Here is a 14929-nt window from a genome sequence, read left to right as displayed (position 1 = left end):
TAATAAAAATAATCCCATCAATTATGTGTGCTCCATTTAATACAAGGTTGCTTAAAATAAAATTTCCCAAACATATGTTCATTATGGGTTGCAGCAGGCTGAGAACCAGTGGTTTTATTTATGCATTTAAAGTCTCACTCCAGCTAGAGAAGCAGAAAAATGACATGTTAGTCGCCATGAGCTTCTAAAAGCCTCTTTCTGTCACTTGCAGGCTACAGCCCATTTGCCCCATTGAAGGCCGATTCGGAGCCCGCAGCCAGGCCGAGCTCCCTCTCCGTGCCCTGCAGTTTAAACGTGGCCTGCTGCACGAGTTCCGGAAGGGCAACGCTTCCAAGGATCAGGTTCGCCTTCATGACCTGGTCCAGCAGCTCCCCAAGGCCATTATCATTGGGGTGAGGAAAGGAGGCACCCGGGCCCTGCTTGAGATGCTGAACCTCCATCCAGCTGTGGTCAAAGCCTCTCAAGAAATCCACTTTTTTGACAATGACGAGAATTATGCCAAGGGCATTGAGTGGTACAGGAAAAAGATGCCTTTTTCCTACCCACAGCAAATCACAATTGAAAAGAGCCCGGCATATTTTATCACGGAGGAGGTTCCGGAAAGGATTTACAAAATGAACTCATCCATCAAGCTGTTGATCATTGTCAGGGAGCCAACCACAAGAGCTATTTCTGATTACACTCAGGTGCTAGAGGGGAAGGAGAGGAAGAATAAAACTTACTACAAGTTTGAGAAGCTGGCCATAGACCCTAATACCTGCGAAGTGAACACAAAGTACAAGGCAGTAAGAACCAGCATCTACACCAAACATCTGGAAAGGTGGTTAAAGTACTTTCCAATTGAGCAATTTCACATTGTCGATGGAGATCGCCTCATCACGGAGCCTCTGCCAGAACTTCAGCTCGTGGAGAAGTTCCTAAATCTTCCCCCGAGGATAAGTCAGTACAATTTATATTTCAATGCTACCAGAGGGTTCTATTGCTTGCGATTTAACATTATCTTTAATAAGTGCCTGGCGGGTAGCAAGGGGCGCATTCATCCAGAGGTGGACCCCTCTGTCATTACCAAATTGCGCAAATTTTTTCACCCTTTCAATCAAAAATTTTACCAGATCACTGGGAGGACATTGAACTGGCCCTAAAATAATAAGTCATATAACACTATGTGTTGTGGCTGGAGACACACAATGTCTCCTCTAGATTAAAATATGCACTTTTCGTAGACACAACTATCCAAGTCATTTTTCCATGTATCCTTGTACATACACAGTGTGTGACCAAATATAAGATCAATTCTTTTTCTATCGAAAAGTTACAAAAAATAATTTGTTGTCCAAGTAGTTGCATCTTTTAAGCTATTTACAAAAAGAAAAGGTGGTGGTATTGGGGGAAAGTGACTTCAGCTATTCTCAAAGAGTGTAGTCTTCCTTTGAGTCAGAATTTGTCGCCCGCCATTTTCATAGAGTTAAGCCAAAAGATTATGTGTGAAAACGTACCAATGGCTGAGAAGCTTCAGGACAGTAGAGGATTCAGTTATGCATTCTTTTCTAAGGGAAAGCTGGCTCTTTAATTCAGCCACTGAATTGGTGCCGTGAAAACAGAAAATACTATTTTCTTATTATTTGAAAGATGTCGTATCTCATAAAATTGACATTGTCCCAAAGTTCCTGTGGTGATTTTGCACTATTGTTTTCTCGTATAGACCATGGTGTCACTTGTAGCATGTCAATCACACATTGGAAAGTTAAAGTCCTTTTACTTCCATGTTCTATGTCGACAAAGAGAAATGTCATGTACATAATGTATATTGTTGTAAATACTGGTTTCACACTAAGTAATTCTATTTTGTAAACTGAATATGGCTATTTAATTTATTGTGAAAATTAAATTTATTGTGGTATTTAAAAATGGAATGGATTAAAATTACTCTATGTGCAACTTTTTTTTTTTTTTAACTCATTGTGTTCTACACGCCCCCTGCTGCCCCCACATCGAAGCTGTTCACGTGCCTATGAGCACGCTTGGAAAGATGCGCATCTCCGTCGGATTTCTGTACCCTTGTGAAAATGTTTTTATGAAGTGAGGTTGAGTATATTAAAAAAAAAATCTCAGCCATCTGGAAATCTAGTAATATAGCCACCTCAAAGGATACGAGCTCTTCTGCTACAACTTTGTAACAGTTAATTTACACGCAATTGCTGCTGTGTCAGGAGAGAGACAGAAATACTTTAACATAATCAAGGCATAGAAGAATCACAATTTTATTTGAACCTCTAATCAGAGTCAGACCAGTTGAGAAATTAAATAAGATTAGGAACCTTGTGTGGCCTCTGTACGGAAAGCTGCTGATGCTTCAAAAATGAATACAAACTCTCAGAACTCCCTCTTGGAGATGAAAAAACAAAATAATCCGTCTGCTCCAAAATGATCAAATGCGTAGTGCTGCTATTATTAACGTACACATACGGCTCATGTTTCCATCGAGAGGAATTAATGCTAAATTGGGTACGTGCTAACATCAGATACACTGTATCAGGCTTAAATAGAATTCAGAAAACCGTGGAAAGAGGGGTCAACCACAACAGCAAAAAGATGGATTTTTCGCAATCATGGCTGTTTATCCGGTAGACGACGTGTGAGGGAGTGGTGGCGACATCACATTGCGAGTGCCTAGAGAAATCAGCAAATGACAATGGATTCCCTTTTGATTGTAATAAGTGTTGATTTTCTCCATGAGTTGTTTCTCCTGTCCAGTGATTTGATGGTGAGCTTTTCTAAATAAATAGCCCTTTCCCCTCCGGTGTCGGTATATATTGCTTCTGAGGCTACAGCCTTAGTGATCCTCTCTCCCGTTCCACTTAGCAGTGATGCCGTTCTCTCAGCATGGCGTAGGCAGGACACGAGCACACGCTGACAGGCCAGTTCTCACTCACTGTGCAGTGACTCTGGAGAGAGTGTCTCGGGTCTAAATGCGAATCCCTTCTCCCTTAAGCCATGAATGAAATCAAACGTAATGAATGTAACACTAGATTTCCCTGTGCCTCAACTGTCAATGAGCCATTAGAGTAAACTCCGACTACTACATTCAAGGTCATAATCACATGCTGTCATCAATTCTATTGGAACTCCTTCTGGAGCACTCTGCAGCTGATACAGTTTTGTACCAGTAACTGTGAAATTACACCCCGTTGGAGCACGGATATTTCCGAAAGTCAGACTGAGTATTCAAACAATCAAACTGAAAAATGGCAGCCTTTTCCTAGGCAACTAGAGAAATTTTTCTGAAATCATGAAGAGAAATTTGTCAGTGATAATCTTTTATATTCTAAATGTTTCTTAAGTTTTGCTGCTGATACCAACAATATATATCTCAGCGTTTATTCAAAGATTCTATTTGATGTATATTGACTTTTCTGATTGGTTATTTTTGGCTCAGTAAGCCAGTGTTTCTTCATCACACTCAGAAAAAAATCTCTGTGATTTCCAATAGTTCTACTCCCTGAATAAGTTTGAGAATTGTTTTAAACCTTGGAGCGTCCCCACAGGGACCTAAAGCAGAAGGCCTGACCTGGGAGAATGTTTCAGAGGCAGGTTTCACTGCACCAAAAAAAAAAAAAAAAAAAAACCAGCCACAGCCACGGCTGATTGAGCAACGAAGAGAGAAGTAAAAATCTTATAACTTAATAGCATGCTTCCACTGGAGGTTTTAAACCTCCTTGTTCAGAAAAATGTTTCCTGTTGTCATCAAACAGGCAGCAGATCTCTAGAGAAATCCTCAGCTCATTACATTAGCTATACCAGGGCTCTCTTGAATAAGTTATTCCTTCTACATCATGAAATCTGTGTTGTTCCTGGAGGCTTGGTGACACCATACGGCTTTGTGAAACAGTTCTAACTGCAAAGAGGAAAAAAAAAAAAACTTTAAGCAATGGTGAAGTTTCTGCTGGACCAAAAAAGCTGAAATGACACAATTTTGGAAGCCAAGGCGTTCCAATTATAAGTACACAAACAGGAACTAGAGTCCCGAGGGATCAGAGAGAAAAGAGACCTACAAACCCACAGACGCACAGTTCCAAGTCCGTCCTCTACTCAACCCGAAATCACCTCCCAGAAGCCCTCGGTTGATGAAGGCACACTCACTTTTCCTACTAACTTTACTGCTGTATAGGGAACATCTAAGACATTAGAGTCCTTACTCAGGTATGAGAAAGCAAAGGCATGTGAACCATCATAATCACATCTGATCTCAGGTTTGGCACCTTTTATGTGAAGGGACCAGCAAGGACCATCACTAATTGCCACTGAGGCAGACAGGGCCTCACGAGAGCATTGTTTAGTGCCACTCCTGGTAGAAGGGCCCTGTGAGGAGGGTTACCTGGGACAGGGGAGGCGTATTGCTGCTGAGGGAAGGTGGGAACCGAGGACCAGGGAAGTCCAAATGCCAGCCCTGCCAGTAAGCTTTTACCTTCCCCAATTAGCAGTTAGCTAAATTGGATTGCCTTCATAAGCCTAATTTGAGAATTTTCCAGGGATGGAGAATTTCAAATGATCGTAAATAGCGTCTTCCTGCTGAAGTCTTTTGTACTTTCGGCGCACTCAGCAGCCACTCTCCACTCAGGAGAGCAGTCTACAGTGTAAGCAAAAAAGAAAACTTCGCCGAAAACCTTCCCCCTGAAAATGACTAAATACGGCAAAATCTTAGCAATTCGGGCTAGCAAGGTGAAAATAGAGAATATCTTCAAGCAAATTCATTGCAATTATTCCCAAGTGGATAAGTTGCAAAACTATACTAACAATATACTGAAAAATACCTAATTGCATCTGCTTTACAAAATAAAAGCCTCTTCATTGGCATAATTTTTTTTTCCAAATTGGTGTTACTCAAGAATTTCAAAACATTCTGTTCCCTTAAGTAGGTTCCTCGGGCCCCCTAGCATCTGTTTATCAATTTTCATAGGAAGCCTTTCCTGTAGAGCGAGGCCAAGGATGAAATTTAGGCCCAGATAGGATCATTTGGTAAGGTTCTAGTGAACGGCGCCTTACTACACACGTTACAAATCCAAATGCAAATGCACTTTCAAAGATTTCTTTCTAATTACATTTTATTGTACCTTTTAGGAATAAGAGTGCTATTTCATAATGACTCAGAATGGGGTGGGGAGTTGAGGCAGAACCGTGCAGACAGCAACATGCGTTCCCATAGAAAGCCCCTGACCAGTATCCCAAGAACAAGTGTCTGTTATTTAAAGGCAGCTCAGTTGAGAAGAAATACTCTTCCGGGCACAGCACGTAGGCGGCGGCAGCCTTGGTACCTGATAGGCTTACTCTGTCCCTTCAGAGTCTGTGAACCATGTCAGCCTACCAGGTCTTGGGGAGCTGTTGGTGAAAGGCTGTTGTCTCTAAACACACATGCCACCCCCCTTTCAAAGCGGTCCACCACGAGGGTGAGGGGCTCCCCGTAGACTGGTAACTTGGCAAAGAGCTGGCTCACCTCCAGCGTTTCTGAATGCATGGAATTCTGCTTCACATGTCCTTTCCAGACAGATGCAGCATTGCTGGCTTTGACGATGGAGGGAGGGAGCCACGAACCAGGGAATGTGGGCAGCCTTTAGAAGCTCGGAAAGGCAAGGACATGGATTTCCCCTAGACCCTCCAGAAGGGAACACCTGCCAACACCTTAATTTAGGCCAACAGAACTTGTGTGGGATTGCTAAACCCACAGAAATGGGAGAACAAATTTGTGTCGTTTTCAACCGCTGACTCGAGGTAATTCGGTACAGCGGCCGTAGAAAACAGCTACAAGAAATGCGGAGAAGCAGAGTGCTCACCAAGTGTGGTGTGTTTAATCAGCTGATGCTCCTTCCTTCTCTCAGGGTGACGGGGCAGCAGACATCAGGCACAAAGGGCGTTTCCAAACAAAGCCAGCAGAAGTCCTGAAGGACAGGGGAACCCTTGTAAGTTCCCAAAGGCATTTGAATGCAGGCAGAGTGACCCTCGAGGAGACAATTCCCTGGTGATAAAAACCAGAGTGAGTCTCATGTCTTCTGGGACACTTCCACTGAAGCTCAAAGGGTAAAAAAAAACCCAGTTTCATGGTAACTTGCAGAGAAGTTTGTGACAAGGTATAGATTATGTAACGTTTTTTAATATCTTTAACATTAAGGTTTGTACACTAAAAAGAGAAAATATTTCCAGTGTTTTTACAAGGCCATAGAATCTAGCCTTGATCCAGAATATCCGAAGTCTCCAAAGATCAGAGCCAGGAGACTTGGTCTTTTTCAAACTGGTCCCAGGACCTCCTCGAAATGGCCTCAAAAATTGTCCTGTAAGGAAAACAAAGACCCGAGATTCTCTCTCCTGGGATTAATGAAATTCAGAGGCACTTACTGATCACCTAAGATGTTCCCAGCTTCTGAAAGATCTAGCAAACAATTACTAAAGGTCACTAGAAAAAGCCAGCATTAGAGGTGTGACCAGAATGCAGCCCTCCAGATTTCCAGCCCAGGGCTGCTTGTCCAGAAGTCTCTAAATGGTTCTCTTTATTATTTATGTCTGCCTACTTCCTAAAAGGATTTGAGGTGGTGATTTTCTAATTAAAATTTGTTTCTAATCTCTTTCTAATCTTGTTTTATTGGCTGCATTTCAACCCTCTTGTACTTAATCAACCTTGAATAGTAACGTGTATTGAGTCTGTATAAAAATATGAATTAGCATTAAAATTAAAATGTACACACATTTAGTACCCATGTAATATGTATCGGCATATTTGTATTTGTAAGCCTGCTGAAAGAAGCTAATGATAATGGTTCATTATGGGACTAATCAAAACCATTCTTTTGTTAGTGATTACCTATCAAATTCGCACAGCTGCCTTCTAAAAATTCCATTCCAAAGGTGTCACAGTCCAGCCAAAGTGAATATACGTAAAGAAAAGAAAAAATAAATTATTATTTCACATCAACTGATCTGAAAACAAATACTTTGATAACAGAATACATCTTGCCTAATTGAAGCATCGTTGCATCGAATATAAGAAGTTTTAACGTTGCTAATTCGAGGATACTGCAGGTGTTCACACAGGAGTATTATTCATGCCACCACTGTGTGCACGTGCATGGACACACGTATGCATGGTGTGATTCTCAGCGGTTCTGGAACAGCGTCTCATCCCCATGTGATTATCCCGTTACTTTGGCTTCATCACCGCCATGAGTCCTCAGCCTGAACCGTATCAAGTTTCTCTGAAAGCACAATTAAATTTAAAGGTAACTATATGAGCAACATGTTTACTTGGCATTATTATCTGTAGCTGTCGTGTTTGAGGCACTAATGTAAAAATAGTGTGAAATTAGTAGGGACACAGACGCATGCCGCAAGCTCTGAGAACGTGGCATCGATGGCTCCCTCTGGGATCCGGAAATGTCTTGGGGAACTCAGTGCTAAAGGTTCAAACAGCACTAAAAACAAAAGGTGTTTGAGGTGAGCGGTCAGAATCACAAGGACAGGATAGCCCAGTGCTCGGCTTTGCCCCGCAGCCCCCGCATGGGAAAGGCTACAAAGGTGTAGACACCCACCGAACGTTGTCTGTGTTTACACACACAGACTGACCGGCTGAATTCAGCCACACGAATCCTTACTTCGAACCGGGTGTTAAATTGGCCAAATTATTGCTGATTAGGGGATCATCTTCAAAAAAGTCACTTTAATCTTTTCAAGTTCTCCTTCAAACAATGTCTTTGAAATATTTGGAGAAATAACTTAAAAATTCTCTATGTGGCGATACCTGGGTGGCTCCGTCGTTGAGGCGTCTGTCTTCGTTTCGGGTCATGATCCCAGGGGCCTGAAATCAAATTCCGATTCGGGCTCCTTGTTCCGCGGTGAGCCTGCTTCTCCCTCCACCTGCCTCTCCCTCTGCTGTTCTCTCTCTCTCTGTCTCTGACAAATAAATAAATAAAATCTTAAAATTTTTTTTTAATCCTTTATGTGAAATCAATTATTTTTCAATCTCTCTGGCTGGCTCATCTCCCAGCCTCTGCAACAGGCTCTCAAAGCATTCCCAGAAGTCCTCGAGAGCTTCTGAGCTCCGCTGACAAGCAAGCCAACCAGTACCACGGTGCACCTGTCAGCGATGGCAGTCTCAGACCCACAGACAACTCCAGCGGGCAGTGTGGCTTTCCCAGGGGGCACGGCCCCAGCCTCCACATCCCCAGTGTATGAATGTGTGTGAGGAGGTATCCTTCTATGCTTCTGTTATTCTCACTTTTAGAAAGTACCAAAACCTTCCTATGGGGGTATCAATGAAGCAGGAACCCACCCTCGCCATAAGGCCAGGCTAGAGCAGAGACAAATCTGGGTCACAGACACCATGTTAAACTTAGAATCTCATGATAAGTGTTCAATAAACATTCGTGGACTGAATGAATAAATCATCCTTCGTTATGATGACGGAGGCTTTACTGCTGGATTAAGTGTGGTTGCCTGTCTTATTCTTCCCTTAGAGTGGGTTCTCTGCCAGGAGTCGAAGGTCCTCTATGCAAATAGACCTCTGGCCGCCAACCCACCCAACAGCAGTGGGCGTAGTGCAGGCTTTTGCTGGGCTCCCAAATGCACCTTATATGTTTAATGTGCTGTTAGATACAAATGCTAAGAACCAAGGGCTACCTTCGAACTCTGTTCTCTACCTTCTCGTGCCAGGCACCGGTGAGACAGTTCAAGTCACTTTACTTCTTAACGCCCTCCTACAAATGGTAAAGCAGTAGATACCAACTTGTATTTATCTAAGAGACTTCGCCCCTCCATAAGTGTGGATCTCTAAATGTCCTCAATTCAACTGCTAGGTTTTACACTTGATGAAGCATGAATTAAAATTGTGAATTTCAGAATAAACTAATTGCCACGTTCATCATTGTAAACCATGCTGTGAGCATCACTGTTTAGGGGATTATAATATGAAAGGTGAGCATCTCAGGTCACTGGTCTCATAGAAGGAGAGCTCTTTGGTGTTGTTTTTAATTACACTTGACTTCTACCTTTTTGCACATGACTGCATCTTAGTCTGGGAACGTGCAGACACAATACGATGGATGAGACGTAGACAGTTCACAAGCCGCCAGATCACTGGAGAATAACACACAGTAACTCCCTCATCACTGAGTAGGAGAAACACCTACTTTAATTTGCTTTGACATGTTTAGAAAATCATTAGTAGACATTAATGAAAGAATTATATTAATTGAACTAATTATTGAAAGCCCTGTATGTACAAGTAAAACAACCAAATGATAGATGACCCACTTATTTCTGCTAACAGTAAAAACACTTGCGAATTGAAATTGTCATTTCACGAGTCTAGCTGATTCTTGAGTCTCAGTTGATTGGTTATATCATATATATACCCGCACACCTTTTAGGAACATACTTTGGTGAACGAATGATTTTGGGAAATCCACTAACTGAAGAGGCCACAGCTGTGAACAGAACAATCTTGACCTGAATATCCACCCAAGTCAATAGAACCACAGCTGTCAGGGCACGATGGGTACTGTGGCTAATGTCTGCCCACTGGGCTGCTTATTTCAGTATCTCACAAGCAGTTCTGGCAGAGACCTAGGAAAAATGTGTATGTCCGTTCCCACCCCTCGTAGTACAGATAAGCCAGTGGAGAGCCACTGTTTTCTATTCTAAAAGGTACATGTTGGCTTTATTGTCTTAATACGTGCAGCACGACTAAGAGAATCGTATCTTTGTTTGACATGTCTTCTGTATCCATAAGCAATTTTAGGACAAGGATTATGTCATCTCCACCTCCCCATCCCATGCAGGCCTGAGACTCCCACTCTAACGTAGTAAATGATTTTTTAAAAATCGTGTATGAAAAACTATAACTATTTAAATAATACTAAGAATACCAAAAGATCACTGTTTGCTGAAAAGTAGCTTCTGATGCCCGATGCCTCGTGGGGACCCTGACTACGGACGCTCGTAGATACTCGCTTTTAGCGCCAGCCTCATCCCTCGTATCAGGAGGAACAAGAAGGGCCACTGGCTCCAAGCCTCACAACGACAAAGAGGTCAAAGTCAGACCAGTGGCATTACCTCTGAATGAGATTAGATGGCAGTACCTGAAAAACTCTGACACATAGCACATTATTTTGACATATTTCATTTTTTCATACACCCACACCTCAGAAAATGGTAGTAGGCCCCCTGACCTCTGAGAAGCCACAGTCTCATACATCCGGGACCTAAACTCATTCACGACAGGATGGGCAGGATGGAGAGGGGGATCCCTGTAGCACACTCACGGTGCTTGACCTTGTCTGTTTGGGAAACCAGAGCGTGGGACTCACAGGCCTGCACAACAAGGCACTTCGGAACAGAGCAAATGCTAACCGCAGAAGTGCAGGACTGCTCACCCAGATTCCCACGGAAATGCTCAGGTTTCACTCTTCCTTTTGAAAAAAGTAACTTTTCTAGTAAGTTGGTCACACTCCAAGAGGAATTAAGCTTGAAAGATAACAGAACTTCAAAAGCCAAATGGAAAAGACCAGACCTGAGGCTGCAAAGGTCATTCAGAAGAGAGAGGGGTTTTAACTCAGCTCTCAGAACATGTTCTCTCTCCTCTTTGAACGTTTCTGACACTTGGAGAATTGCTGAAGATTTTCCCACCCGCGACATCTTCTGGCAGAAAACCATGAAATAACAAAAAGCTGTTTCTAGGTAAAGCAGGGGGGATGTGAGAGTCAGTTAAAGGAAGTTGCCTCTTGTTCTGTTTATTCTGGGTGTGAGTGTGTGTGTGTGTGTGTGTGTGTGTGTGTGTGTGTGTGTTTTGCTTCTTCTTGAGCCTAACAGTCATCTCTAAGAAAACTCCCTGAGCCCTGCTAATCTCACTGCAAAGACAGACATTCTATGGCCAGTGGAACCAAGGCCCCCAGCACGTGGCTCCCAATGGGAAGCAGAGGTCTCAGCGGGTCGCCGGAAATGTGTCTGCATGCCCCACTGGCCAGGGATGGCAAAAAATCTGAAGAGAAAATAATAGGAGAAAGGGATAAAAGTAGGAGGGGGTCAATACACAACTCAACACTTACATTCCTGCCTCTTTCAGGCTACTTCTTTTACCCAGAATCCTGTCGTCCTGCCTTTCCCTAGGGAACCTCTGACCCTTTGAGATTCAACTGAGAATCATTCCAATTACTACCATGTGCTAAACTCAGTACGAGGCACAAGGAACCTGAAAGTGCACAATGTAAAATGCTGGCCTCAGGGAGCCGTGCACTAGGCTCACAAGCGGGCCCCACGAGCAATGTACAAAGAATGTGATTATTCTAAGCTTATTGTGTGGCACAAAGAATGCAACAGTGCATAGTACAAGATGCCTGCCCACAAGGAGCTGAGCTCCAGACTCCCTGCTGGGCACATGGAAAACCACGGCACAGGAGACATCTACCCCCTAGGAGCTGAGGGCAGGCAGAGTACTGAGCACGAGGACCTCGACGGTGCATGGCACAGGTGGCTGTCCACAAGCAGCTAAGCACCAGGCTCAGTGCTGGACACAAGGGTCATTGCAGTACCCAACCCAAGGTTCCTACTCACAGATGTGTGCCAGGTTCAACATGGGCAGCACGAACAAGGCAGGGACGCCTGGGTGGCTCAGTTGGTGAAGCGTCTGCCTTCAGGTCGGGTCATGATCCCAGGGTCCTGCATCGAGCTCCCTGCCCAGAGGGGGAGCCTGCTTCTCCCTCTGCCTCTTCTGCTCTCTGTCAAATAAATAAATAACGTCTTTAAAAAAGTGAACAAGGCAATGTGCCTACCCCCAAGGTACTGCCTTCCTCGAACCCCCAACCTGGCGATGGCCTCTACCCCTCCCATTTATACCCTGATAAACAGCCTCACTTTCGAGCAAAATATTTTCAGTGTTTACTTCCTCCGGGGACAGTAAGTGTATTGAAGGCACCATTTATAATTTATTTGTGTCCATATCCCCAACACTAAGCACAGTGACCTCAAAATACCAAAACCACCCCCACCAGTGATGACACAGATGACACAGCGTGTGGCACTGAACAAAATTACTAAGTTTCAGCTCAAAACAACGTCAGTGAGGTTTCAGAAAAACATTTTCTTTGGTAGATTTTCATGAGTATTTATGCTTCAATGTGCATGAAAGATACTGGTCTGCAGTTCTCACTCACGTACTGTCTTTATCTGGCTTATAGATCAGCGTTAAACTGGTCTCCTACAAGGAGTCAGAAAATTTTCCTTCCTCTTCAGTATATTAGAACGGGTATCAGCACATTTTTTCCATAACGGGTCGATAGTAAGTGACAGTAAATATTTTAGGCTTTGTGGTCCACATGGTCTCTGTTCCAACTATTCAACTTTTCCCAAATGCAGCCGTAGACAATAAGGAAACAAGCGGCCGCGACTGTGTGTGACTATCCAATTAAACTTGATCTACAAAAGCAGGTGGCAGTGAGCCAGATTTGATCTGGGGGCCTGGGCTCGTTGACACCTGTTCAGAAGTAGTTTATAGAGCATATGAACCATACGGTCTTTGAAAGCTTGGTAGAAATGCACCTGTGCCTGATCTCAGTGGAGAAGACCCCAGTCCTTCCCCATTAAAAAAGGTCACAGGACATCACATGTTCATCTAGTACTCTCCCTGCCCCACTGGGTTCTTCAGTGGGTTCTGGAATGACCCACGTCTCCAAGGAGCCAGTACCAAACTCTTTGTTACAGAGGCTTTACAGTATATGTTAATGTGTGGTAGAGCTAGTTTCCCTTTGTAGTTCTACTTTTTTCATATTTTGTCACAGGTTCTTCCCTGCCTCGACCAACCACAGAAAGACAGGGAAGTCTAGCAGGATACGTGACCCAGAGGCAGACTTACCCACAGCGACAGGGGCTGGGAGGAAGCAGCTCAGTGGGGCAGGCCAAATGTGGGAGTTGGTAGCTTGCATAGCGATATTATGACCATGGGTCCTGGCATGTCTGGTCTGGGAGACTGAGTCTAACAGTGATGTCAGGCTCTGGGGGCAGTGAATCCAGGTGTGAGTGAAATCCTGAAACTCAGGTGTGCTGGGTGGGCAGCAGATAGCAAGGATCTGCTCCCGGCAGATTGCTGTCCCTGCAGAGCAAGGTTGGCCTGGCAAGGACAAGGGAGAGGCCGAACAGTAGAAGTTCAGGGTCCCAAGACAGGGGCCTGGCAGAGGCAGCAAGGGAGACCCCCCTTGGCAGTGTTGCCAGGTATCTGAGGAGGAGAGCAAGGCCCAAGATGATTGATCAAACCTGGAGCTTGGGACAGAGCTGACAAGGACTGAGTGGGATTCAGGCTGAGCCCAAACGTCAGGCTAGGGCTCTAAGTCCCTCCTGCCCAATGTCTTAAGGACTTGAATGAGATTATGTCTCAGATTCCTTCCACCTCTAAGAGTCTAATTAATCCAATCAAGGACAATGAAGACTCAGGGCGCCTGGCTGGCTCAGTCGGCTGAGCGTTGGACTCTTGGTTTCGGCTCAGGTCGTGATCTCATGGGTGGTGGGATTAAGCCCCAATTTGGGCTTCACACTGGGCAGCGAGTCTGCTGGAAGATTCTCTTGCTCTGCCCCTTGCCCCACTCATGCACTAAAATAAATAAATAAATATTAAAAAAAGAAAAACACTGAGGACTTAGGTTTCACCAGCATATTCTGTGTACCGTCCACGCACTCTGCCACACACTGTACATACAGTAACGGGAAGAAAGCTAATGGGGTTTTTTGTTACTAGTGGTGTGTTGGGAAATGTTTAACAACCAGCTCTCTTCAGGAGGGTAGAGGAGCGGGGCGGGGTGGGGGGAAGCCCCGATGTGTAGCAATTTGCCAATATCAATGGTACAAATACCTCCACCAAGAAGTCATTGAATGCGGAGCTGGGAAGAAATGTGCAATGGAACATGGTTACATAATATTTCCATTCTACAGATACAATAGATGTGAGTAGTCTCAGAGCATAGACAGACAATAAAATATAATAAAATGATTAGAAAGTGATATGCTTTGAGTATATATTACAGTTGTTTTTAATATAACTAATTTAGTTGTAAGTTAATAATGCCTGTGCTTAGCAACCAGCTCTCAACATTCCTGATAATTTGTCAGTCAGTTCTTGCGAGCTGATATGGGCCACCTGCAACACACCACTGATCATTACTTATTGTCTGTCAGGTGTCACGGCTGTCATTTGAGATACATTGTTTCATGAATCCTCACTGTGGTCTTCTGGAATAGTTACTATTTTACTGATGAAGAAAAGGAGCTCAGAAAGGTTGACTAACTTGCTTGGAAGCACACAGCTGAACAATGGCTGTGTGACCTCCACCCTCCAAATCTCCATATTCTATTATACCACACTGTCACTCAGATTGCCAACATTTGATTTTAAAGTGTTTAAGAGAGTAGACTGTGTTCCGTGGATGTCGAGGTCCACTGCATTCAGCAACTTTGTGAACACGAATGTGTGTGCAAGGTCATTAACACTGAGTCAGTCCATTTGGTTTCAGAAAGTGCCATTACTCTGGATATGATGACCACGTCAGGCAGAGTGTGACCTGCGTTGTCATGTAGAGGAGAATGACAGAGCTCCAGTTACTTGGCAAGAAGTCTTTCCAGAAACAGTGGGAATCACCTCAGGCTCTCCTCTCATTTTCCTTCCTTTTCCCTAAATTCATTCCAGCTCACAAAACTAATTTAATTCCTTTTTAATCAAGTCAATGTCTTACACAATGAACCTAAAGGTGAGTATCCAATAACATTTCAACCACTGTTTTCAACTAATTCACATTTGCTATGGTTGTAATTTTTGTGATTCAGAGTTATTCTTTCTTGTTAAAATAGGATGTTTACTTTTTAATAAGCAACATCACTGTAAAGTTACTATAGGAGCCCCTAGGAA

The 14929-nt window shown here is 43.7% G+C and overlaps 1 protein-coding gene and 1 long non-coding RNA gene across 9 annotated transcripts in view; one reads left to right on the top strand and one right to left on the bottom strand.

Annotated features, from left to right (window-relative positions):
- HS3ST5 (heparan sulfate-glucosamine 3-sulfotransferase 5) overlaps positions 1–1321 on the top strand; it is a 280197-nt gene extending 278876 nt beyond the window's left edge. For 3 of the 5 annotated variants that reach the window (XM_034669008.1, XM_034669006.1, XM_002922789.4), the window contains one exon: positions 212–1320. In XM_034669008.1, coding sequence (XP_034524899.1) covers positions 212–1142 — 931 coding nt within the window. In that variant the 3' untranslated portion in view covers positions 1143–1320. Of the gene's footprint in view, positions 1–211 lie in introns of all 5 variants that reach the window. The other 2 variants (XM_034669007.1, XM_034669009.1) reach the window with 1 other exon arrangement.
- A 31-nt stretch (positions 1322–1352) lies between these two features.
- Positions 1353–14929, bottom strand: part of LOC105239107 — a 56463-nt gene continuing 42886 nt past the window's right edge. For 2 of the 4 annotated variants that reach the window (XR_004628104.1, XR_004628103.1), the window contains 3 exons: positions 11593–11756; positions 5829–7241; positions 1353–3895 (listed from right to left, as the gene is read on the bottom strand). This is a non-coding gene — a long non-coding RNA (uncharacterized LOC105239107). Of the gene's footprint in view, positions 3896–5828; positions 7242–7574; positions 7936–11592; positions 11757–14929 lie in introns of all 4 variants that reach the window. The other 2 variants (XR_004628105.1, XR_004628106.1) reach the window with 2 other exon arrangements.

The sequence above is a fragment of the Ailuropoda melanoleuca genome, chromosome 10, assembly GCF_002007445.2.
Source record: "Ailuropoda melanoleuca isolate Jingjing chromosome 10, ASM200744v2, whole genome shotgun sequence".
Classification (NCBI taxonomy): Eukaryota; Metazoa; Chordata; class Mammalia; order Carnivora; family Ursidae; genus Ailuropoda; species Ailuropoda melanoleuca.
Note: the sequence above shows the minus strand (reverse complement) of the source record. Positions and strands in the feature narration are given on the sequence as shown.